Raw genomic sequence first — 24,999 nt, 5'->3', positions numbered from 1 at the left:
ACCCTCAGGTGCTGCTCTCACAAATTGTCCAGCCGTCCAAACACTTCCTGCTCTACTGCATGCAAGCTGTGCAGCCGCCAGAGATCGGGCATGGCCTTAAACATGGCCGATGCCAGGTCCTGCTCATGCAGCAGCGTGTAAGTCATGGCTACTCGCGACAGTGGCACTCCCCTGCGCGCACACAGCCACCATGGCCTCTCCCCAAGCTCCTTCACTGTGGATGACAGGCAAGCCTCCCACAGGGGCTGCTCACACCTGCACACAGCATTTATCTCGCCATCAGGACTTGCACAGTCTCTCATTGTGATTCTGCAAGACACGAAAATATGCTCCACCAAATAGACAAGGATCAGACGTCCATAAGCATGTAGAGTATGTGGCAAATGAGAGGATGACATGCTGCAATTATCAGAGAAAGGGTCACCTGAGAGCCTCAATGAGCAGAAGCACGAGGTCATACAGCGGGTCGCCATGCCCAGCGTCGCCAAAGTCGATGAGCTGCACTGCATCGGGCACGAGTCCGTCCTCGCAGCTGGCTCCGGTGTCAAGCGGCTCTGCCACCAGGATGTTCTGCGCTATGAGGTCCCCATGCAGCCAGCTGGGCGCGTAGACACTCTCAGGGCTTGCTCCTGCTGCTGTACTGCTGTGTGTAGCAGCTGTAGATTGCTCGGTGCAGCCATTCACATGGCTGGTGCAGGTGCGCAGATCTGTTGAGCATACTGCACATGCGTTGGGAAGGAAGGCGGCCGGGTTTGGCGGCAGGTAAGCTTCAAGCTGACCCAGCAGGCGCCGTGGCAGGCTGTGCTCCCACGCCAGCTCCCCAGGGGCGTCCCTGCGCCGCTCCCTCAGAAAGTCCGCAAACGGCCGCCACAGCCGCCGTGCCGCGCTCTCGTCCAACGCAGTCTCGACAGTAGCTTTCGCGAATTCGCCGTCAGTGACCGGCGAGCTGGCATCCACTGGGCTACCAAGCCTCACGCAGGCAGTCCCAGCAGCGGTGTCCACATGCTGCTGCAGCTCCAAATGCTCCAGCAGAGCCTGCGCGCTTCCGGTCTCCGCCCCTACCGGTCGGAAGCTCAGGTCCAGGCCATCCCTGCTCTGCCACAGCGTGAAGGGCGCCGCTGCGTCGCCCGTGCCGAGCAGCCGGGCATCAGGGAGCGGCAGGCTGTGCAGCTGCCCAGTCAGACGGCCCAGCCGCGCGGCAATGCTCTGCCGGGAGTTCGCGGTGAGCAACGGCCGTGCCACGTCGAGAGGAGTCCCCAAGCAGGCTGTCATGTTTACAAAGGGCAGCGCGTGCGTCACACCGAGGCCTACTGTATCCAAATTGCACGGGTCGACGCTGCCGAGCGCCAGCACTTGGGGTGTGCACTGCGTCAGTGGCCCTCGATGGCGCTGCAGGCAGGCCGATGCGAGCGCCTCTGCCCAGGTGCGCGCCGCGCCAGCCTCGCCGCCCTGTGGGATGGCAGAGTATAATTGGGAGCTTGTCTAGCCTCAGTAAGCGGGCCAAGTACTGCTGGTCCAGGTGGTATTAGGTGCAGTGTCGAGAGCCATCCAGCTTGCAGAAATTGTGCCCTGCTGGTGATGTGTCACCCTGCTCATGGATGAGTTTCAGCAGGTCCGCGAGAGCTCACCTTGGCCACAAATTTGCAGATGTGGTTTGACACTTGGAAGACCACAGAACTGCCTCCAGCGATGGGCTGCTGCGAATCTTTCAAGCTGGCCTCCATGCCGCTGGCAGACAGGGCCCTACCGAGGAGAGTGAGCCATGTCTTCTGCGCAGCGTGATGCTCAGCAAGCTTGAGCACATTTGCGGCAGTAGCTCGTGTATCATCCGTCTGGAGGCCTGGCTCTGCTTCTGTAGCAAGCTGGTTGAGGAACGGGGCAAGAACGCGGCTCCGCATGAAACCCTGCCTGGCTCCGTCTGGTTGTCCAACCTGCAGTGCATACGTCATACAGAGCTCCGTCAAGGGCTCTTATCTCGCACTTAAGACTCTTGCCCTCTGGGCTACTAGTGCTGGCTCATGCATCTTATTGCCAGCATTATATTTGCAAGGCCCGCAGGACACATTCTGCAGCGGAACAGGTGTAGAAGGGTGTGCTTTTTGGAAATGCAAGAAGAAGCTACTCTGGGCGCGTGGCATGGCTCACCTTTGACTCATCTGAGAGTTGTGCTGCTGAGCCATATGCCAGGCACTGAATGACCCTCCCTAAGCTCTGTTCTGATGCAAAGTTCTGGGTGACTGCAACGGAGGCTTCCAGGTTGAGGACCATGTGCCACCAACCCCCAGGCACGAAAATCACTTCCCCAGGTCGCTGTATTATTTCTACAGGCCGCTCCTCAACTCTTAGGCTGGGATACACCTGTGCCAACAGACACATTTCATGCGTCCCCGCATCGTGAGCAGCTCACAAAGTAAGAAAACGCTGTGTATGAGGGTCAGAGCAGCACACCTCCAGAAACCATGTGAGGCTCGATGGACCGTCCCACAGGACATCATTGCTGTCATCCACCCAGGTGTGCACTCCTGGCGGCTTCTGGCCTGCACGCATGAAGCCTCCACTGATTACCATGTTGACAGTTTCTAGATGAATAAAATATTCCGTGACCCGTCCAGCCCACCAATCAAAGAAGTTGCGCATGCAGACATCTTGACCAGCAGTCCACCATGTGCAAGCTGTCCTGCAGAGAGCCATCTTCAGTCTTGGATCTGGCATGGAGGAGTTACTTGGTGGATATAGAGCCCATCGCTTTGATCCAGAAACAAGAGCATTCCACGCAGATGTGCAGAGGGGGTCTATGTGCCAAGAAGCTCCAGATCGCGCAGGGCCCATTACAAACCAGCGGAATGGGGGCTGTCTCTCTCCTGTGACACACATTTTGCCTCAACACTTAAAGAAAGTTTTTACTTCTTTTTCATGGTCTCTAAGTGATGCAACATTCCCAGTTCAAGCTTCATTTAGGCACATGGGAACAGTCAACAATCTCACCCATGACACCAAATAGGTCCTTTGGGAAGATGTCAGGAACATTGTAGTCACTGAGTATTTCTGGGATATTGCTGCCAAAATGCCTGCCACAAAAGATGTCCTGCTTCACAACACTTGTTCCAGATGTATGCACGACAGTGAGCATGAAACTGCCTCGCATGCTTGCAGTGGCTTCAAATTCACAAGTAATGCCTGGCACAGGTATTGAATAGGGACACTCACGAGTCGAACAGGTATAAGGGGTCCTCATCGCATTGTCGCTCTGAATAATCCAGGTAATCATTCATTGTCATCAAGACTCGGCCAGAGGGTGCTGTGATATCAAAGTGTCTGTCACCAAACCTTTTCCTTAGCATGGGCGGTTGCCAAGTTGTACCTGCGCATACCTGACACAGTCAAGAATTATGGCAGTACTGTTTTGATGAAAAGAAGCTTGATCACCATATTTGTGCTGAGCACTGTGCCTGCAGCACTCACTTGCAGACCAACTGTTCTGCAGTCCAGCTAGCATTACTGGTTGGTGGGGATGCAGAAAGGCTGCCGCAAATGTCTGCTTTGTTAGTGCATGGCCATCGATTCGGTCGAGGGTCTCTTGGTCCGGGAAGAACCATGTCACGTCCATGTGGCAGCGGCACCATCTCCTGAAAACAAGTAATGGGTCAGTAATGGACAAGTCTAGCATTGCTGGCTGGAAACGTGTCAGTAGTCTGTGATATGGGCATCATGCAATCCCACACCAGTGCACATCACAGATATACCTCTAGGTTACCTGTAGAGGAAATCGCTGAAGAAGCCGGGCACAGGCATGGGTGCTCCAAGCAAAGGAAGGCTGGCTGAGTCTTCTGCAGTGTCAGCGGTTGCTGTCTCCCTCCACGCTCCCTGATGCCACATTGATTTACGTAAAGCAATAAGATGCACATGTACTAGCAGTGTTGGACTTGTCCTCATCAAAAATTCCTACCTTGGACGAGAAGTTTCCTTTCACATTGGCCAGGCACAAGTGCATCCAAAGTGGTTCCTCCAAGCAAATGACACGCATTGCTTTCGATGTGCAGGACAGGAAAATCACGTCCTTGACTGACAGTGATGGAAGAACAAGCTCGCAAAGGATATCAATGGGAAGTCCACCGAGAACACCGAGGTGCCCTGTAGAGGATATCATCTTGGAGGAACCAATGATATCGCCTTCCTTAACTTCCAACGTATGTTGAAGAGCGCCTCAACGCAAATTGCAGATGTATAGCTTCCCTTTCGGAAGAAGCTACAGGGTCGGTAAAATCTATTCAGGCTGCCGTTGCTCCAGGACGCTTTGTTCTTCTCGTTCCCATGATCCATTCTGTTCATACTCCGATCCACACCTGTTTGATATCACTGTCCATCACCCGCAGAACACTGAAAAAAGACTGAACATTTGTTTGCATCAGAGCATTTCGTCTACCATGTCTTGTGTGATCGAAGAGATACTGCCAGAAGACGATCCCACTCGCTTCGATGATGAGCTTGAACGGATATTGATAGCTCATCAGCGCGATGGCAAGGCGCTTTTGGCTACATGCTTTGACTTCCTCAACCGCAAAACAGCCTTCTTCAAGGATCCGAATGTGTCAAAGACTCTGGCAAGGTTGTTGAGGGATGTCAAGCAAGGGTCTACGTCCAATAAGCCTTCCGGTGCCGCGCCCTCGACCACCTCAACAGGGACTCCAACGTCCGCTAATGGTGCTCCGAAGGTGAGGATCTGGTGCATCGGTGCACTGCAACATGCATGAATTAAGGTTGAAGTCTATGAGCTCAATCACTGATTAACCGCCATTTTTCGTGCTTTGCCAGGTCGAGCCTGCAGCAGCCAGCCCGTCTCTTCAGCAGGAAGCAGCACCTGTGATTGATGCACCGACCAGCAGCAAGGTGGAGAAAGAGGAAGACGAGGAAAAGGAGGAAAGCAAGGGGCTAAGTGAGTGCTTGATATACTGATATGCTTGCCCAAGCACACAAGGACTTAACCCGTGCCATTGCTCTTAAAGCTTGAAGCAAAATTATCCCGCAGAGCCCAACGGAGGAAATGGAGCAGATCTGGAGACCTATTCCTGGACGCAATCACTGTCAGATGTGGTCATTGCAGTCCCTGTACCCGCAGGCACCAAGGGCCGAGACTGTGATGTAAGGCATCCTGCCTCTTCCAGATGCCGTGGCATTTGTGCTGTTCTGGCTGGTGAAGGATGTGATCTTCGTGGGGCAACCCAGGAGTATTGAGTTCTTACAGAAAAAGTACTGAAGCATTTCGTGCTGTCTTGCCTGCAGGTGAGCATCAGCAAGACGAAGCTGAAAGTGGGCCTGACAGGCGCTGACCCGGTGCTGGATGGAGAGCTGTTTGCATCTGTCATGCCAGAGGACTGCTACTGGAATATCTCAGATGGCGAGGTCGTGGAGCTCAACCTGCAGAAGGTGGGCCTCGTTGCTGCGACAAGCTGTCACCAATACACTGAAACCTCAATAAGCTTTGCCGGGCACACAAAGGCATGAGTTTTGTGGACACCACAGCAGTGCTGAGCTTTGTAAAGCTGAATGCCCTTATTTGGTCCTGCCTTTCATCAGGTGGACAGGATGGCATGGTGGAAGAGCGTTGTGAAGGGGGAGCCTGAGATTGACACCCAGAAGGTGGAGCCGGAAAACTCAAAGCTGGCAGACCTGGATCCAGAGACGCGGCAGACCGTCGAGAAGATGATGTGGGACCAGCGGCAGAAGCAGATGGGGCTGCCCACCAGCGAAGAGGCCAAGAAGGAGGAGATGCTCAAGAAGTTCATGGTTCAGCACCCTGAAATGGACTTCTCCAAGGCCAAGTTCATGTGAAAGTGCACTCCTGGAGAATGGTATCTTGGTCCATGGGAGCCCCAGCCTTGCCCGTGACTTATGCTGACCGCCAATTGAAATTCAGGTTAATCTCAACCTCAGGCTGCCAGTAGCTTCATATTTGACACAGGAGAACTGTGTAACGCTGCATTCAGTGCAACACGGTTCATTGTGGCCCCGCAAGCGTCAGTGCCCGCCAGTTGCTCTAGTTTGGCCTCATCTTGGCTTGATGAACAACGTGACTGCTAGCACTGCTAGCACTGGCAGTGCCGCAGCGGCTGCGCTGCCAGTGGCGCCATCAAGGCATCTTGCATGCGCAGCACACAGGAGCTGGAGCTTGATGGCGCTCAATCTCGTGCAGATTTGGTCTACTAGTGAATATTGTAAAGGTCTCACAAATGCAATTGGCCTAGCAGCTGGGGTTCCAGGGCCCAGTAATATCGATGTGGGTAAATAAAACCCTTGCAAGTCCAAGATTCGGTCTCCAAGAAATCTTGACGTCAGCTTTCCCCCTGCATTGATTGTTCTTTAGAACAGCAATTGATTTTGATAAGAAAAACATGACAACCGAAATGGTGGACGCTCCCGTAGTGCCTCCACCCAGGGTCCTATCAGGCCACCGGAACATTGTGCTGGCAATCGACAACACTGAGGAAAGTGAGAAGATTCTACAGTGGGCTCGCAAGTATCACAAACCCGGCGACATTTTCCACATCACCCATGTTGCAAAGCTGCTGGGTCACCAGGACGAGGTTTTCCACGGTATGCCAACGCCCACTTTACATACCCTTGCACTATGATTGAACTTTCGACGAGATTATCAAGTTGAGGTGCCGCTGACAGGTCCTGTGGGGACATCTATAAATTTCCACGAAAAGCCTTTGAATGAGGCGAAGAAAGACATCGATATGAGGAAGGCCTGGTTCAGAGACAGGTGAGGGCTTGGCATGCATGTAGGGCTTGTCCCCCTTGATCGAGGCGTTAATATGGAGGGGGCGATCGCATTATAAAAATGAATCATGTTCTTTGGGAAGCCGTTATTTCAATCTAGCTTGCCATGGCTGACAGTCATTCTGGTGAGGCAGGGTCAAGGAGTTGGCAGACCTAGAGCATGTCCAGTGCATTCCATACCTCTACATTGAAGACACCAGCGCATCCACAACCGTGGCAGCCAAGGTCATTGAGGATCTTGCGGACACAGTGCATGCAGACTGCATTGTGGCAGCAAAGAGCAACAAGGTGATGTTCTTTCCTCCGCTAGCTGATATTTCCACGATATGCCGACGCGCATGAATTGCGTCAGGGCATCTTGTGACTGGCTGCAGACTACGTGGCAAAAATTCTCTGATGGCTGCAGACTACGTGGCAAAAATTCACTGTGGGCTCAACGGCAGGAGCACTGCTCGGCACTTCTCATTCCATTGTCCTGGTAGCGACATGACCGCCCCCATCATGTTCTGCTAAAACAAATACCACCTACTCGTCCATGTATGGGACACACAGTCTGAAATTGCTCCTATTGCGGCCAGTTTTCTATGTACCGCTGCCTCTTGCAAGGGAAGATGGCACTGTTGGAGGATGCTCAGACATCCAAGTGCAGCCAAGCAGCTCCTAATGGCTTGTCTTGTGTCACTACTGCGTATCTTGGAATTTGAAGCAAGTTTTCATCGTGAAAGCTGTTTCAGACTGTGGTATGCTGAATTGTGTGTGCGGTGCATGCACTCACACAAGTGTGGCTGCCGCCCTTGAAGGCGCACTGCTTGATGGATGGGCCAAATTGCAGGGTCCCGTGATGAAGCTTCTGTTACTTGTGCAAGTCTGTGCTTACTGGGTCCACACATTATGTTTGCATTTACTTTTTATGCATTGGGTGCAGATTGATATGCAAGTGACCCAGAGTTTTATTGAATTCTTCACGAGCCCAGGAAACAGTGTCAGAGGGTCTTGTGCCGTGGGTCGTGCGGTCATCAAGCGCACTGTTTAAAGCCTGTTCGGTGGACTTTCTTTCGGTTGGAAGCAGTGTCTCTGAGTGAGTCTGCTGGATTGTAGTATTCTTCTGTTCACCTCAGGCTGCAGTGCATTGGATAGGATTTTCATTGAGGATTTTTCAGCTCTTATCATGCTGACCTCGGACTCACCTCGGAGGTGACCACCACTGGCACTCTGGCGCACTGGATCCACGTGGCACTGCCGGTGGCTGCACTCAGCACTTAGGCACATATCATATTATGCACATATCATCATGATGTTGACATCAACAGTATGTAAACGGCGCATGCATCATCATGATGGGTACTCATGATGAGGAATTGTGGCACTGGCTAATTTGTTGTCTGCACCCATGCGCTGCCCTTGTGGCCATCACAGATGCAGAATTTTCAAGGCCTCGCCTACCCACATGGGCAGACAATTGGGCACATGTGGGCAGGGTAGGCAGTGGGCGTCTGCCGGTCAGAATGCTTTCTCTCTCCTGATATTGAGCGTCGGTGATGGGTGCAGCATTCAAATCTGGAAAGATTATGATGAGAGACTTGTAGACAAGACATATTCGTGATAAGAGAAAGTGTTTTGGGTCAAGGACTCTCCGGATGGCTTTGAAAGGAACCTCCAGGAGGATCTCAAACACAGAAAAGTACTAAATTAGCGAGAATTAAGGATTCCTGCAGCAGGGGTGGGTCTTCGATGACTGAAGGTCTTGATCAACAGCCTAGATCAAGCGCAGATCCAGGACACCCTCAGCCAGAAAGTGGTGCTGGACAGCAGCAGAAAGAAATATCGAAGACAGATGTAGCTTTAGAAGAGTGCCTACAGCTTTTGAAGGGTCCTACAGACGAGAGGAGGTGAGAGCTGGGCTTTCTGTTTGCTTTTGGCTTCCGCTTGAAGTTGGACTGCAGCATTGTTGGATCCTCAAAGTGTTGCAAAGATTGATAAGCTTTCCCCTTGCAAACGTTCAGCTGCATGCATTGCAGATTTGTGGGACTGTTGCTGGTCACCAAACTGCTGCCAGCTGGGGATGCAGACACCATTCGGGCGGTGTATGGTTCCATTGGGCCGCAGTTCATATCTCGCCTGTTACTGCCATTGAGACAGCCAAAGGTAACGCACTTGTACAAGTGTACTGAGCTCATACATGCTCAGTCATGGACATTGAATAAATCTCATGACAGTGTCAGAATCTGCACATGCAGGTCCCTTATGCAGAGCTTGGCGAACAGAGCAGGCAGAAGGATGTCAGCGCATGTGTGCTCGCCCTGGCACTGCTGGCCAGCTCAAGCTGCTTGACTGACATTGGTGCTTCAGAGGAAATGGTCGAGAAAGTGCCTCTGTTCATCAAGGCAAAGCCTCAAGCCCTTGACTCAGTGTGAATTGTTGTCATATCAATCCGCGCATTATTGCAAGCTTTGTCGAGAGGACAGGCGCACTTCATGTGCGGCTCTGCCTGCCTTCCCTAGAATGCTTGCCAGAGTCAATGGGCACGGCTGTTTTAAATTAAGGAGATCAGCATCTGGCTGCTGTCTCCTTGCCAGCCTGGTGCCCGACACATATTCTGTGCTATCCCTTTTCATGAGAATGCACAGGAAGTGCTGTGAAGGCAGTCTGTGTGATGCTTGCAGGTGGTCAAGATTGCCGGTGTCAGCCGACTGCTGAGCTTGCCACAAGCTTCAGTGCAAGAACAGGTGTCCTTTCACGCAAAATATACGTTCAGACCCTCCGAAGCAAATCTAATCTCTTCCGAGTGAATTGAGCCTTCCCCGGTAGTTTATTCTTGCCTTACCTGAGGCAGTATAGTCTATTTCAGACAGACAGACACCTTTCTGCTGTGGCAGCAGGGTTGGGGCGGCACTGATGGGGAGGCAGTGAAGGATGCCCTGGAGTGCCTCCTTGCAGTTGCAGCGGCCAGCGCGGAAGGCCACACCGTGTGCATTGAATCTGGCGCACTCGCAGCAGCATGCACGGCAATTCAGGTGGGCTTTACAGACGCAAATGTCAGCATATTATGCTCGGACCCTTAATGGACCAATGCAGACAAAACGAAATTCCTTGCAGGGGCCGTCTCACCCCGGTAACATTTGCTTCCATGAAACCTGTATTGCAGTCATCAAACTGCAGAGGAAGACGGACTGAGGTGATTAAGCGCGTACTGTTGGGCAGGCCAAGGACAGAACAGCTGCTGGGGCTCGAGATGCTCTAGCGCTGCACCTTCTGGGCATCCTGCTGGAGCGAGCAGACCGCAGCACCGTTTTAGCGGAGAATGCGGCGGTTGTTGCAGCTGCTGTGCCTGCAATAGCCTCCTTCATGGTGCTACATGCACAAGCTGCCCCTGCAGCAGCTGCCGGCGACAAAGGCAAGCAGCCAGAGCAGGCGCAACCAACTGCGCCAGCTGCTCCGGACATGCTCGACCCTGCAGCGCTGCAGCTGCAGGCTCTCTACGTGCTGCTGCTCATCCTGTCATCACCCCTGCCCCAGGTCTGCCTCTCTTATGCCCTGCTCCAAGCACAAATATCTGCTATTTCTTCCCTGGTCATCAAAGCATTGATATATTACAAGTAACGTGATGCATGATGTCTAGAATGGAAGATCTTGAGGCATCTTCTCAGAAGTAATTTGCCTGTAATTGTGAATTAACACAGCATGTTTGATTGTCGGTCACCAGCTGTGGAGGTTGCTGTGCAGGTGGAGGAGCGGCTGCAGGACTCAGCAGGGGTTGCTGCCGGGACTGGATCGTGCTGGCCGGCTCAGGCGCGGTCCGGTATAGCCACGCTGCTGCGCGGCCGCCTGGCGCCAGCTCAGCGCCAGACAACGCTGCAGGTTGCAGCCTCCATCCTCGGCCTGGTCGGCGCCGAGTGGCTCCTGGCTCCCTCCCACGACGGGGTGCGACCTCCCTTGCTGGAAGCATCACAAAATTTCACAACGTCATGAAACAGGAACAGGAAATGAAATGCACGGCTGCGTCAGGAGCATGGGTCCGATTACGTTTGCAGACATGTGCAACGACCAGTCTGTGTTGCCATGCATCCCGGTGCTACAGCAGTAGCTTCCTGAGCAGATTGTCACAGATGTGACGACTGGATAGACCAGACTAGTACATTTTGGTTATTGGTGGTCTTTTTGGACCTGAGAGCTGTCCCTGGGGGCCGATCTGTAACACAAATGCTGAAGAGCAAGTGCTCCCTGAAAGTATGGGCATGGCGGTGCAGAGGGATGTGCCGGAGGACTTCTTCCAGCTGCTGGTGGAGGTGGTCAAGGTGGAGGCGCTGATCACGCTGCGGGACGCCCTGGCGCCAAAGGAGCGCATCCCCCTCGCGCGCGCATTCATCCCCGCACAGCCCAGTGCGAGCGCAAGGATGGAGGAGGAGCCGTCCTCGTCAGCGCCAGCTCAGATGGAGGATGACAGCGACGATGATGACACCCAAGGTGCTTTGGAGCTCCCCTAGACAACTCCAACCATCTCCTCAAAAGCACACAATGGGTTGCATTCTCTTTTAAATTGGACCCAAAAGGCAGTTATATTTTCATGTTGAAATGTAAGGGGCGTCATGGGTTCGAAATTGCAATTTCTGGACTTGGACCACACAAGAGTCTTGTGCGGCTGCTGCAGGCTTTGCACCAATGATGCCCCCGCTGGAGAGGCCGGCACCGCTCGTGGACGAGCAGGGCAATGATCTTGACCCTGGCACCGCTGGCGGCAGCAGCTCTGCGCCTGGAGACCAAGGGAAAGACACCAAGCGCTCTGCTGCAAACGGGTGAGAACGGCCTTTGATTTGACATTTGAAATTGAATTCAAGAAATATGTGCAATACATCTTTGGGATCTGTGTTGCAATCCTTTGCATGTTGACACGGGCGTACTGGAGCTCTTCTTGTGGCAGGAACAGCGTATCATCGTCGACAGTGACAACAAAGCAGCACAGCAGCGTCTATTGAGAGGGCTCATGTGGCTTGGGCAGGCACACAGAGCTGGCTGGAGAGCGGGCGGCGCGCGTTCTGCCGGCTGTGTTTGCGCTGGCCGAGGGCTGCGTTGAAGCGCTGGCCGCGGACTCGATGCGCGCCGAGGCCTACACTGATGTGTCCGCTAAAGATGATGACATGGTGGCGCCAGTCCTCAGCGACAGGCAAGCCTCAGATCCCTTGCGCAGAATTGAGGCGCTGTGGAGGGATATGGCCCTGTCAGACCAGGAAGGGAAGCTGCGTCCTCAGGGACGAGAGACCCAGGAAGCTGGGAGGTGTTGAGGCAGTGCATGTGCATGGCAGGGTTGCCATGCGGGCGATGTCCTCGCTCCAAGAAGCGCATGAGGCGATCCTGCAGTTTCTTGAAGCGGCCGGCCAGGGCGATGTGGACGCCAATGACCCCATCACCCTCGCTGCGATCAGATCCCTGGGCAGGTGCCTATTTCTGCTATCCGTGTGTCATCTTTGCTGACATCGTGATTCAAGATATGTTCTATTGAAAAAGCTATGTTTGGCCAGAGGCACTCTCACTCGCATCCTGAAGTGGCCCAGCTGCATCTGACACGTGCTCCATGAGCATGCAGGTTCCTCGCTGAAGCACCGGACGCCTTTGGACAGCGGATGCAGGCACTTCTGCCCTTCCTGCTGACAGTGCAGCAGGGGCAGGCAGTTGCCTTCATGCTGCCAGCACTGTCACAGGTTGTGCCACAAGCCACGGAGCAAGATGGAGGCGGACCCTCAAGCAGGGCCTGGCTCACAGCATTGCTTGACAAACAGGTAGCTCTTTGCGCGATCTGCACCCTCCTGGGGATACCCCATTTTTTGTGCGTTCCTGATCAAACTGTTCATGCTTTACTTCTGCCAAGTGGTGCATTTCCTCACGGCAGGTGCTGGAGTCTCTCGTGGACTACACATCAAACACTGCCAACGACGCGCGCAAGCTGTGGGCAGCAGCCATGCAGGGGGCCTCCCCAGCAGCCTGGGCCGCTTTGGCATCCGCTGAAGCCATGCTGCTGCCTGCCCTTGAGCTCCTGCGCGCGCTGTATGTCTTCTCCTCCCCCTCCATTGCAATTTCAATAAATCCTCTGCGCAGACACAAGTGCATTGTACCGGGCATGAAGCTCGGTAGCTAGTGAATTTGCATGAGCGGATGTCTGTGGGTGCAGCCAGGACAATGCAAGCCAGGCGGAGGGTGGCGCAGAGGAGAGTGCAGCAGTCACGCTGCTGGCTTTGGTGCCCCCGTTGGCTGAGTGGGCGCAGGAGCGCAGCAGAGCCTCCCCTCCTGCTGCACTGGGCACGCCGCCCGCAGGCCCTGACGGCATCGATTGCAGGTTTACGGCGAATCTAAAGATTGTAAAAAAAATCCTTGCCTTTAGATGTCTGCATCTCCTTGCTGTGGCGATGTGCTAGAGCACTGTGTTTATATCTATCTGCACATCTGATGCAAATCCCGGCCCTGAGATACATGCAGACTTCCTTGCATGACGTGAGGGTTTGATTGTGCCCAGTGCAGCACATGAAACGTTTCCTGATGAGTCTGGACTGAATACGGTCGGGTGTGTGTGACTGCAGGCTGCTAGTGACGGCTGGCAGCCTTGTGGCAAGCACCCTGCTTGCGGCAGCGCAGCAGGGGCAAGCAGCTGCCGGGGCTGTTCTCAACGCTGCAGCTGCGCTGGTGTCCCGCGCAATCGATGAGGGCTTTGTGCGCCTGGCTGTGGCCAAACGCAAGGCTGTGGAGCGCGCAGCGGAGCAGCTGAGTTCCACCAGCATCTCTCCTGACATTCCAGGGCCTCCCGCTGCTCCTGCAGGTAAATTTCCTGCGCACTGCATCTACAAGCCCCGCTGTCACATGTTACTGATTGCGTCTTATGAGGTGCATGAGGAACAGAGTACAATAAGTATTCAATGCCTGTGACATGTCTATATGAGCTTATCATTTGCACTGCAGGCCGCACATCGGATGATTGGCTGGAGGAGGTTAAAGATGAATGGACTCAAGTTGTCCGCACCACCGCACAGCTGGCGGAGGAGAGTGCAGATTTTGCAGGAGAGATAAGAAAGCTCAAACCGCTGTGGAGTGAAGATGGAGGCGTGCATAAGTGGGCAGATGTTGCATCTGACCTGCAGAACCTCCGCGATGCGGTTTCCAACAAGTAAATGCGTAACGCATGAACAGTGCTGCAAATATCTATTGTAGGATGACCTAGAATGCCCTGAAGTGTGCCCGCAAAGGAATGGAGATCCTGGAGTTATTTGTGTTGTGACTACATGGAGGGCTGGCCAGTTGTCATCTGTGTATGAGGTCAGTGCTTCACATACTGTGTGCACACATATGTATATTATATATATACTAGTAGTTGAAGGAATATTTACATCTGCAAACGCAAGTCATGTGGTGTGTGAATGAAATCCATTTGGGCGCTGAATATAGTCAGTGCAAATTCCTTTTCAAAGCGCGATCCAAAAGCTGAGCTTCAGAACGCCATTATTTTTCCTCGTCAGTTCAATAAACTTCCGGCCCAGCAGGGGACTATTGTACAAACCCGTACAGGCAAGTGGCAGCAAGGCTACGCACCGCCTTGGGTCTCACTATTAGCTGGAAAGCACACCTTATCTTGCACTAACCCACTCATGATAGCTCACCACCATGCCAAAACCCCAGCGCAGATTTATAGCAGCATTCAATTCCTTCTTTTGCGAGCCGATTGGCTACCCGGTCAAGTAGCAGCGTCAGGCACCGGCGACACCGCGGCAGGTGAGCTGCCAGAAGATGTAGGCATTCCAGAGGGAATGCAGCAGCACGCAGGGCGCCAGGTTGCGCGTGCGCACGAGCAGGCTGCCGAAGATCACGCCCAGCATGACAAGGGGCAGGAAGCGCTGCAGGCTGAAGTGCGCGGCCGCAAAGCCGAGCGCGCTGACCAGCACGGCGGCCGCCACCGGCATGTAGCGCGTCAGCGACGGCAGCAGGAATCCCCGGAAGATAGCCTCCTCCCAGATCGGCGCGCACACCGTCACCACCACAAAGTATATCGCATTGCTCACCTGCACAGATCCCCCGCAGCATTCTTGTCAAGCAAGTTGGTCAACCAACTGCCGTGCCACAGAGCGCCAAGGTTTTGTCCCTTGTTGACGACAAGCAGCAAGAGTTCGGTAGGGAATATCAAAGGCAGGAGCTTTGTTGTAAGGCATGCAAATGCAAGGGCGCACCAGATCGCCGGCAGCCAGGCTCTGCTCCAGCACGTTGGGCCCCCAGGCATCGATGTCGTGTGGGAACCAACCCTGCATCAGTGCAACCAACCCTTACTCAACTCAAATATCTCCAAGGCAACAACAAATCACCGCGTACAGCTGTGGTACTGCTTGTTGTTTAGCTCTGGTGCCGGGCCCAATAGAATCGACTTGCAACAAGCGCCTCACTGCTGAAGCCTTACTGCAGTCCCCTCACATGCTGCAGCTTCCTTGGCTCCGGCTGGGCCTTGCAACGCGATCAATCGCCCGTATTGCTCATTTACATGAAAGACCTATAGATTTCTTTCTATGCCAGTCAAGGCTGAATTTCGTGACTGGGGGTGCTCATGATATGAGAATCCTATTGACCCCTGTATGCCAGTCAAGGCTACGTTTTGTGACTGGGGGCGCCCACCTGGCTGCGGGCGGCTGCCAGGTCGACGAGCGGGAAGGCTGCGCAGGCCAGCACCATGTGGCCCAGCCAGGGGTGCGGCGGCCACAGCCGTGCGTGGAACCAGCCCAGCGCGCGCGGCCGGTACGCGCGCAGGCAACCCCACAGAATCCCCAGCGTCGCCCCCAGCTCCCCCACATCCAGCACCAGGTGCACCAGCGCCTACCGCCCACACAACAATTCCCTGTAAGGCTGATCCAGTGCCTGACCCTGATTTGACTCAACAAGCATATCCATGCCATGCAGTATCAGTGGGTCGTGGATAGTCAGACAGGCCCTTGGTGTGAATGGGGCTGGGGTGAGGATGCATGGATGCGCGCACCTGCCCACGCGCAGTGAGCTCCTCCCTCTCCAGCCCCAGCAGCTCCAGGCCTCCAGGAAGAGCGACGTAGCCCAGCAACCAGAAGGCCATCAGCCACAGGAACATCACCTGCGCACCCCGTGCAGCGTGCAAGTCAGGAGGAGCAAGGTGCAGCCACCAGTCTTGGAGACCTAAGAATTTGCCACATTTACAAGTTGGTCAAGAATGGGCATGGTCCACTCACCTGCACGATCTTGCCTGCGTTCCAGGGGACCGGAAGAAGAGGCTGCAGAGGGCCACACAGCAAGGTTCAGATGCCGTATCTTTCAGCGTAATCTGGTGCAAATAAGAGCAATGAAACATGCACCCGACAAGATGCATGGTTTGCTCACCTGAGCAGGGTCCCATTTCGGGCTTAGGCCAGCCTGGGATCCCTCTTGATGCTCGTGCTGGCCGCTGGTGCCTGCTGCTGAGCTTGCTGCATCTGACAAGCATGTGACTTCTGCACATTTTCTGCGGTCTAGAGGCTGCCATCTGAGCACCCCATAGCAGCTCCTCCCCAGCCTGCTGCGATGCCGCCATGTAGCTGTCTCGCAAACTTTGACATCACAATCGCCGTGATGATAGTACAGCCTGCTACTCCTGCAAGTCGAGCAAGCTCTTCTACCCCCGGCCCCTTGCTGATTCCCTGACTGCTGTCTCAGACAGATGGCCCGTTGTGGCGTGCTCTGTACACAATTTCTGCCGTATGGTTGGCAAAAACTGGCGCTATTCTCTCTATCATGACCTACATATGATTGGCTGGCCCGACAAGCGTGCTGTCGCCGCAAGGTGACAGAGGTGGACTGGATTCCAGACGATAAGGTTTTTAAACAAGCTCTCAAGCTGCCAGCACATGGCACAGAGCATTCATGCTCATAATTACGTATTTTCCAACTCATCGCTGCCAATGCATGAGCACAATCTCAAGTTACCGTGGGGCGTGTAGTGCATGTGGCTCTCATACAAAGTGCGAATTGCAAATGCAAGCACATAAAGAAGCAGTAATTCTCCCCATACAAGATCAGACCATCAAAGGCTTTTTAATGGAAATCTTTTCCACATCAAGAAAGAAAAGCTCGAATGCTTGCTAAACCCTATTGGGAAACCTTTTGAGCGGATACCCTCAAGCTTGGGCTCTCGGTTCCGCCTCCCGAGAAACAAGTAATGCTCTCGATGTCAAATTGAATTGACAAGTCCTCTTCCTTTGCGGAAAGGCAGTACTACATAGTACACCTTTTTCTGCATGCCGTAGCCCCTTTGCCGTTTCTGGGGCCGAAGAAATTCCAACTGGAAATGTACTACCTTCAGTTGCCAGGACAACTGGCCAGGGATCGTAAGCAGATCTGAAAGATATAAATAAATCATTTGAAAACAAATCACCACACCAGGTTTCTGGCCTTTGTGTGAGGTCAGGACCTATCGAGCGTCACAGGATCATAATCTTCCTGTTTTGCTGGAAGTGTCAGCTGTAAGACCCTCACGCTGGGATCTTCATGGTGCGTTTGTTCTAGGTTTGCTCTATATACACAGAGCTGTAAGTAGTTTGATACATACTCGTACGCGGATCCAAAGCAGACACCAAGACATCCTTCAAAGTCTGGGTTGAGCAAGCGAGCTGCAAGATGGTGGACGCGATGCGGTCCATGCTCGATGAGCTTATGGGAAAAGAAAGGGACGTTCCACTGGAGAAGCGTTCCGGCCGTGGCGTGCGCTACTACGACCCAGAAGTGTGCAAGTATGCGCTTGCAGGGCTCTGTCCCTATGGACTCTTCAAAAACACCAAGAGCGACCTTGGTGAGCAACGAGGCTCTGAGCATCTTACCCTGATTGCTGGAATCTTAGCATGCATAATTAGGATTGACCTGTTTATGTGTCAGGGTGATGACGTATGCCAAGTCTGACTCTTGTGACTGCTGGCCCACGCAGGTGTGTGCAAGTATGAGCTGCACGATGACGATTTGAAGTTTGAGGAGCTCAAAGCAGAGTACGACGCGCTCTCAGAGAAGGAGAAGGACAGGTCAGCACGACTGCAACGTCTGCGCATGTCCACTGAGCCAAACACACCCTTGTCATGGAGAGCTCTGTGAGCCAGACAAGCGCCCTTCTGACCAGCTTATCTAAATCAACTGCAGGACGGGATACCAGAAGGAGCTGCACGTGCTGCTGACGCAGCTGGTGCGCGACATGGACCGCAAGATCGAGCGGCAGCGCGACCGTGCGCTGAAGGAGTCCGAGCCCAAGCCCGTCTCGGCCTCGGAGCAGGTTGAGCTCGACGCCATCAAGGTGCTGCCCTTCACCTCCGCCCTGCAAGCACTTGCTTCTTTCACACCCCGGCACACCTCTACAAGCTCACACCTTTAATCTGGCGTTAAGCAAATCTGCAATTGGGGGAAGCATGCGATTCTGTTTTGTGCATGTCTGACTGACACATGTCGACAAGCTTTCCTGGGCTATTTATATGTCGCATGGTTACGATGAATTCGTTACACTGCTTGAAGAGGGAGAGACAATCACTCTGTAACAGAACGACCATGCACACAGTGGGATAGTCATTGCTTGCCCCCCTTTGCCCACGACATGGACGCATGCAACAACAGGCAAAGGAGAAGGAGGCGCTTGACAAGAGCGAGGCGCTGGCGGAGGAGGGTGACGTGGACGGCAGCATCCTGTTTGCCAACACGGCGGAGGGCTTCAAGACGCAATGGGATGCGCTGCACGCCAGCTTCACGCAGCCCGAGCGCACCATGAGCGTCTGCGACGTCTGCGGCGTCTTCATCAACTCCACCGACAACGAGCAGCGCCGCAAGGTGAGCCCTCTTCTCTGCTCTGCTCAACCCGGCCTCCCTTCTGGTAGTGAAGCCTCTGCTCTGCTCAACCCGGCCTTTTTTCTTGTAGTGAAGGCTAAGATAGTCTTGCTGCTGCTGCTGCTGCTGCTGTGAGCTGCTGTGAGGGCACCCAGTTTTAGGAGCATGATTTAGCCGGTTGGAGTCATTGGGCGCCCAAGAGTGATGGAGCTCTTGTGGCTGCTGATTTGAACCTGGCCTTCTTTTTGGTAATGGTGGCGCGCGGTGGAGATAGTCTTTCTACCGGCAATGCTGTGAGCTGCTGTAGGAGGCACCCAGTTTCAGGAGATTACGGTTGTCTGTTGAGAGTCATTGGGCGCCCAGGAGTGATAAGGCTTCGTGCAGCAGGAGTTGTGTTTGAAGGGGGAGCGCACCGTGCAGGACCATTTAGAAGGCAAGCAGTTTCGCGGGTGGCTAGCCATCAGAGAGAAGCTGGCGGAGGTGCAGGCGGCAGCGGCCGAGAAGGGCCGGCCCAAGGAACCGGACGTCCGGGAGCACAGGTCGGACCGCGAGCGAGATAGGGACAGGGACAGAGACAGGGGCCGCTCCAGCCGCAGCGATCGTGACAGGGAACGTGACAGAGACAGGGACAGAGATCACTCACGGCGGGACAGGGAGCGGTGCGTTGATTAAGCGGATAATACATGCTTGCATGCATGCTGATTACAACCTGTGCTGGCCGCTCGGCTCTTGCGCATGTCTGCACCTGTATTGCCTGACTCGTGCCGTCAATAAAATCCTGTGAAGGTGCATGCATCGTCATCATTATTGATAGTTTGTAGATGGGTTCCAAGGGGTCATATTTTGTGTGCGTAGGCGGCGCAGCAGGTCGCCGGTGCGGAGGCATGCGGAGGTGGCGCCACCTGGGGACCTGTATCATGGCGGCAGCGGATCGCGGCACGAGCCTCGTGAACGCGACAGGGAATATGGGCAGCCCTCAAGGCACCGCCGCTGACATGGGCGCCAGCACCGAGCATGTTTGATCTGGGTGTCGTGTCTTGTGGTGTGCTCTCTGACGGCGCTTCCTCTATCTGATTGTGACCCCTTCTATGATCTCAACTGCAAAGCATTGCTTGGGATTGTGTGCCCCATGGCACTGTGTGAATGCAAGTGTGAGATGCCAATTGCTTCCTAAATGTAAAACGAGTTGTACTTGCACAATAAAATATGCCTGAGGTATCTTGGTCGAGGGTTGTGATGTTCCAAAAGCGAAGGCATATCTGCAAGAGTAGAGTCTACGTTGCTACTCTACATGCTCTTGTGGCATATGTAGCACCCTATAAGCAGTCAGGCAAGATAACACCTGCAACGAAGCGCCATTTGGAAACCGCCCATTCCCTGTCTGAGCACCACCTCAATGAATCCAATTCTTGGCCCATATTTCAGAACTCCGTACAGCCACTGTACCCTTCCTTCCCTCTGTACAGGGCCTTCTACAACGCCCACTTAGGCCACAGCTGCTCTTTCTGTCTTGACCCCTTCCTTGCCCGCATCAGCTTTCTCCGGGTACACATACTTTCCCTCAGTTGGGTACTCCAGCTTCAAGGCAGTTTCACCTTTCCGGCACACCTTGAAGCCCCTGCGCACAGAACCCCACACACAATTGATCCTTCAGGCCGTCCCATCAGAACATCAAGCAGCACATTTTACACCAGCTACTGGCATGTTTGCTAGGAGGCTACGCTTGCATCTGATGAGTTCAGATTGGGGCAGGGCTTTACTACCAAAGATGCTGGCCAGAAAGAACGACACGAATGGGGCAGGAGACACAAGCATCTCATTATCTCCTCTCTTGTTGGTCCCTTGCTATCACCGCACCTCATTGCCTGCTCCTCTGTCATCTCCTTGTTTGGATTGAGCGCCTGCCACTTCCAGCCGCGGTTTTGCGCCTTGAGCCCGTCTAAGACCACCTCGGCCCCTGGGGCCGCGTCAATGACCAGAGTCCCATCCAGATCCAGGCTCTTGATGCGCACGCCGGCACCGTTGATGACAAGCACGGCGTCCTTGCTCAGCCGCACACTGGCCGCGTCAATCTTGGCCTGCGCACGCACCACACAAGCACTGACTTTCCGCCGCTACTAATTTTGCCGGCCTGCTCCAGAGCATTATGCACAGAGCTAGAGCCCTGCCTAGGCGTGACTTTGCATACAGTATCATAGACCATGAATTAGGTCTGCAAGACAGACATCATCGCATGCAGGCAGAATTTTTCCTGCAGCTGTAGTTGTTCTTGTAACTTCCTCTTTTCACAAATATAGCATGTGGTACTTATAATATTATTTCAAAGATTGGTGGACTGGGAAGGCTGTGTGCACACCTCCAGGTCAGAGAAGGTGAGCGCGAAGAATGGGGACCAGGAGACGCGCGGCCAGAGGTCCACGGAGAGGCCGTTGAACTCGCGCGGCTCGGGGCCCTCGATGCGCGCGCCGGCCATGCGCAGCGCGGCGCAGTTGGTGCGGTAGATGTCCACCTCGCCCGACGTGGCCGAGTGTGAGGGGTTCCCCCCGGCCGCCTTGGCGCGCGCGTCGTCCGGAGAGTTCTTGACCGGGCTGTACGCCGCCCACACCTGCATGGATGCCTCTTCTCATTTCCCACTTCCCTTGCATTTGTTTGCAAGAGGTTTGAGAAATTTTCCAGTTCCCTTGTAAGGTTCCTTTGCCTGTGCATTGTTCTGTGCTGTGCAGCAACTTTGCAGCAACGCTGCGGGATCTTGAATAGGCATAAGAGGTCCTGCCCCTCCTCTACTGCTGAAGGATGTGGGCTTGTGTTCCCTTCATGACAAAGCCAGGACTTGTCTGTGCATCCGTGCAAACAGTATCAATCGTCGCTTCTGGTAATGTGTGAACTGTGTTTATTCTTTGTAAATCATCATGCAAGCCAGTCCTCCCTCTATCTGTCAACAAGCGAATGCGCGCCTGGTTGACGACAGTAAAGCCGACGGCGGCGGTGGGCGGGAGGCCGTGGGGGAAGTCCTGCATCATGCACTCCAGGCGCGTGCTGGACTTGAACGCGGTGCGGCTGTCGTCCTTGTACTTGGGGTTGACAAACTCCGCGATGATCCCCTCCGTCTCCTCCAGCGCCGCCGCATAGCTGTCCGCCTTGAGCACCAGCTGGTTTATGTTGCCTGCGCGCCCAAACCACCCACCATGCCCTCAGAACCTTAACCACGATTCTTTTAAGCACCGACAGTTTTAGACAGGTCATGACTCCTTGATATCGTGCAGCTGCAGATTGAAGACCGCAGATTGGACCTCTTATCGGGAGCTCTCACCAGCTTTACAAGCTAGAGCTGATCACGAGACATGCCGGGGCACTCATGTGAAGCCCTTACATGGGGCTCATGACGGATTTCATATCATGTTCAGGACCTGCCATATATTGAAGCTATTTACCTGCTCTTAGAAATAGGGCTGCTATGAGGAGCAAGTGAATATATTGTGGGGTGCTGGCGTGCCTGGGAAGGGGGAGTAGCCGGAGGCGTCGTTGACATCGCCGTCGGCCCAGCCGTTGGCGCGCAGGAGGGGGTCGAGCAGGTTGTACTCCACGTTGATGGTCAGGTGGCCACCGTCCGGGCGCTGCAGCGACGCGATGCCGCCGATCGCCTCCTTGGCCTTGCGCGGCACCGCCAGGCTGTTCATGTCATACCCGTACCGCGCGCTCACGCCTGCATACAAACACCACTAGTTATGTCAATGCCAGGAAAAGGCCCGCAGTGGGGGTAAACTGGGCTAACCTGTGAAAGCATTCATCTCATGCTGAGGCGGATAGATAGCTGATAATGGACGCTGATAAATCCGTGATAGAGCTTGACTGATATTTGTAGCTGGCTGCGCCATCAACTCCTGGCTCTGCCCCTCCTATGCTGGGTCCCATACCCTGGCTGACAAGGGCATTTCTTGACCAAGTGAGGTACGCAAAGTAGCAAGTGCGCCGTGGGAGGGCAGCAGGACTGGTCAAGGGAAGCGTAAGCAACTGCTCGTCAAGCCAGCTACAGAGTCAGTGAAGTGCATTAGGTAGCAAGTGTACTGTGGAAGGGAGGGAGGGCAGCAGGGCACACCGAGGGCGGCTGGGATGCCGCGGAAGACGAGGGCGTTGGTGTCCTGGAAGAAGGCGACCCAGCGCACGCCAGCCGCCACCCAGCGCTTGAGCAGGCCCGACGAGTGCAGCAGCGCATGCACGTCACCATGCCCGTGCGGCTTTGTCTGTACCGCGAATGGGTTGTTCGCATCCAGCGCCAGGTGCGCTTCCCCGTCGCTCAGGCATGCCACCTGATGAATCACTCAAATGATCTTATCCCTTGATGTCACGGGATTGGACTCGTCACTACGGTACATGCGCGCCTGACGCATCAGGCCCTCTTCGCCCACTCAAGCTTCATCGAGTGCATTGCCCTGTATTGTTCAAGTCAAGCTCATCTGGTATCTTGGAGTCCAAAGAAATCAAATGGACTTGATAAGACCGATCCAACAAACGCTTGTTTCTAGGCGCTAGTGACATGAGCGTGGCCACAACCCAGGGACCGACAGATGCAGGATGTTTGCTGGGTGCACGGGGTGCGCCTGGCGCGCACCTTTTCCTGCTTGAGCAGGGTGACCTGGCCGGGCTGCATGCCAAAGTAGGCGTTGTCCTGCAGCAGCGCCTCGGTGCGCGCGTGCGTGTCGCCCGACGTCATGATCGCCAGCGGCAGCTGCGCGCTGCCGCCCGCCTTGGCTTGCAGCGCCCGAATAGACTCTATGTACACCTGCACAAGTGCAACTGTGAATACCTCCAGTGCCCTTGCAAATTCTTGCATGCTCTGGTGGATTGTAAGTTGACTGATGTTTAGAAGGGAGTGGTCTGGTGCAAGGTGCGAGCATGGCTGACCTGGAGAAAGCACTTTTCGCTGGCGAGTTCGGTGGGCAGAGCAACTTTGATGCCTTTGTAGCCCAGGCGCTCACCCAAGCCACCAGCCACCAGCACGAATGCAGCTTCCTTGCTGGCTGCAACACCTGTGTCACACAGGCCATGCCTACCTTTACAAAAAGCCGGCATAGGCCCCTTACCACAGACAGTGCATTGAATGTCTGTCAGTAGATGAGCTTGTGCCCCCTCACCGAGCTCCTCAAACTCCTTGAACTCCTCACTGCCAAAGTCGAGCTTCTTCCCCTTGGGCACGCTGGGCACAAAGCCCTCAAACGCATTCTTGCCTGCGCACAAAACAAGGGGCGTAATTGAGATTGACAGGGATTCTTTATTTGTGACAATTATTTCTGTCCTCACTCGTAACTGACCTGAGCGTGAGTCTTCGAGCAGCTGCTTGGCATTTTTTATGTAGGTGGCCAGGCCACCAGTGTAATTCTGGTCCAAGTGTTGCAGTTGCTCCAGCAACTGCTGCTTTTCGTTGTCTTTCTCCCCTGAGAGCAGGAACGAAAGGGTCATATGATGTCTCTTGGCCAAGTCAGAGCAGGGGTGAAGGAAAGGTAGCAAACATACTACCTGGAGGGGGCCATGACAGGAACAGGTGGCTTTGGTCAAGATCGAGTAGTTGCTGCACGAGCTCCTTATTCTGCGGGCAAAAGATTAGGCGTTTTGGCACGACCTTGGGAATATGGCGTGCAGATCGAGAGTTAGTAGTACTCTACTGCACAAGCCTACCTGTTCAGTCAGTAGCACTTCGTTTCCATTCAGAGCATCCATAGAGTCCGTTGGCGGGTCTATTACGATTTATGGCGATGGCCGCTGTGACAGAACCCAGCAATCTCAGATCAGACTGTAACTTGAGTCTGTAAGAGACATAGTCAAGAGCGAAAGGACATGATTGTGGGTCTGCTGGATTAAGCAGTCATATCATATATCCGAGAATCGATGGGTAATTACATGAGACGATGAAGGAATCCAGACCTGGCACAGTGGTGAAAGAATATCTATATGGCACCAGTGATCTCGTCGGCCCTGGAGAGGTCTCAATGAGAAGAGCACAGTCTGAGATCTTATGTTAAAGCATCTGATTCGATGTTGCGACGCACAGATTGCGCCAAAGGAGCTTGATTTGCAGAGCATCTGTCGTGAAGGGGGTTTGAAGTGGAAAGACATGGCCTGAATTGGCATGCTGGGGAGTTTCATCCATGCCAAGGCAAAATTATTCATCAATTTCAGCTCTGGCTACCCTCGAATGTCGTATATGTGTTGCGGTTGTGTTGTGGATGCTGCCCTACATAGCTAAGTTACCTCACTCCACGGCTTATTGTCCAGATGTCTGAATGACCTAAAGTATGGGAGTTTGATTCATTGATGTGGCCATCGCATCGCATGGAGCAATAGAAGAGTTCCTCAAAAAGAAATAGATCAGATGGCAGGAGCCAAGCCTGGGCAGGGAGT

At 54.0% G+C, this 24,999-nt stretch overlaps 6 protein-coding genes across 6 annotated transcripts; 3 read left to right on the top strand and 3 right to left on the bottom strand.

Moving 5' to 3' along the window:
• Window positions 1-17: 17 nt before the first annotated feature.
• On the bottom strand, window positions 18-3,272 carry COCSUDRAFT_42737 (hypothetical protein; the record flags this gene model as incomplete). Its single annotated transcript, XM_005646915.1, has 7 exons — window positions 18-255; window positions 425-1,449; window positions 1,629-1,769; window positions 2,146-2,358; window positions 2,449-2,537; window positions 2,986-3,068; window positions 3,208-3,272. The coding sequence occupies 7 exons, from the start codon at window positions 3,270-3,272 to the stop codon at window positions 18-20; spliced, it is 1,854 nt and encodes a 617-aa protein (XP_005646972.1).
• A 1,058-nt stretch (window positions 3,273-4,330) lies between these two features.
• On the top strand, window positions 4,331-5,987 carry COCSUDRAFT_24336 (CS-domain-containing protein). Its single transcript, XM_005646914.1, has 5 exons — window positions 4,331-4,712; window positions 4,813-4,933; window positions 5,027-5,139; window positions 5,281-5,424; window positions 5,575-5,987. The coding sequence occupies exons 1-5, from the start codon at window positions 4,425-4,427 to the stop codon at window positions 5,827-5,829; spliced, it is 921 nt and encodes a 306-aa protein (XP_005646971.1). The 5' UTR covers window positions 4,331-4,424; the 3' UTR covers window positions 5,830-5,987.
• A 2,800-nt stretch (window positions 5,988-8,787) lies between these two features.
• Window positions 8,788-13,934, top strand: COCSUDRAFT_42735 (hypothetical protein; the record flags this gene model as incomplete). The annotated part of the gene is made up of 15 exons (XM_005646913.1): window positions 8,788-8,925; window positions 9,018-9,146; window positions 9,444-9,506; window positions 9,660-9,794; window positions 9,982-10,296; window positions 10,504-10,701; window positions 11,028-11,244; window positions 11,429-11,573; window positions 11,777-11,995; window positions 12,081-12,212; window positions 12,362-12,476; window positions 12,665-12,876; window positions 12,944-13,108; window positions 13,350-13,585; window positions 13,726-13,934. 15 exons carry the CDS (start codon window positions 8,788-8,790, stop codon window positions 13,932-13,934), a joined length of 2,628 nt encoding a protein of 875 aa, XP_005646970.1.
• Window positions 13,935-14,507: 573 nt separating this feature from the next.
• Window positions 14,508-15,883, bottom strand: COCSUDRAFT_37055 (metal-dependent CAAX amino terminal protease-like protein; the record flags this gene model as incomplete). Its single annotated transcript, XM_005646912.1, has 4 exons — window positions 14,508-14,819; window positions 14,985-15,056; window positions 15,421-15,618; window positions 15,779-15,883. The coding sequence occupies 4 exons, from the start codon at window positions 15,881-15,883 to the stop codon at window positions 14,508-14,510; spliced, it is 687 nt and encodes a 228-aa protein (XP_005646969.1).
• A 1,126-nt stretch (window positions 15,884-17,009) lies between these two features.
• On the top strand, window positions 17,010-19,737 carry COCSUDRAFT_66619 (LUC7-domain-containing protein). The gene is made up of 6 exons (XM_005646911.1): window positions 17,010-17,593; window positions 17,726-17,816; window positions 17,932-18,082; window positions 18,397-18,606; window positions 19,024-19,262; window positions 19,459-19,737. The coding sequence occupies exons 1-6, from the start codon at window positions 17,422-17,424 to the stop codon at window positions 19,595-19,597; spliced, it is 1,002 nt and encodes a 333-aa protein (XP_005646968.1). The 5' UTR covers window positions 17,010-17,421; the 3' UTR covers window positions 19,598-19,737.
• Window positions 19,738-19,782: 45 nt separating this feature from the next.
• On the bottom strand, window positions 19,783-24,643 carry COCSUDRAFT_53808 (UDP-sugar pyrophosphorylase 1). Its single transcript, XM_005646910.1, has 13 exons — window positions 24,523-24,643; window positions 24,277-24,360; window positions 24,118-24,187; window positions 23,913-24,035; window positions 23,736-23,828; window positions 23,506-23,630; window positions 23,213-23,383; window positions 22,700-22,910; window positions 22,097-22,306; window positions 21,567-21,766; window positions 20,960-21,208; window positions 20,461-20,681; window positions 19,783-20,221 (listed from the first exon to the last, which is right to left on the bottom strand). Exons 2-13 carry the CDS (start codon window positions 24,316-24,318, stop codon window positions 20,089-20,091), a joined length of 1,848 nt encoding a protein of 615 aa, XP_005646967.1. The 5' UTR covers window positions 24,319-24,360; window positions 24,523-24,643; the 3' UTR covers window positions 19,783-20,088.
• Between the last annotated feature and the right edge of the window lie 356 nt (window positions 24,644-24,999).

The sequence above is a fragment of the Coccomyxa subellipsoidea genome, assembly GCF_000258705.1.
Source record: "Coccomyxa subellipsoidea C-169, whole genome shotgun sequence".
NCBI classification, from domain to species: domain Eukaryota; kingdom Viridiplantae; phylum Chlorophyta; class Trebouxiophyceae; family Coccomyxaceae; genus Coccomyxa; species Coccomyxa subellipsoidea.
This window is presented reverse-complemented; position numbering and strand designations above follow the sequence as displayed.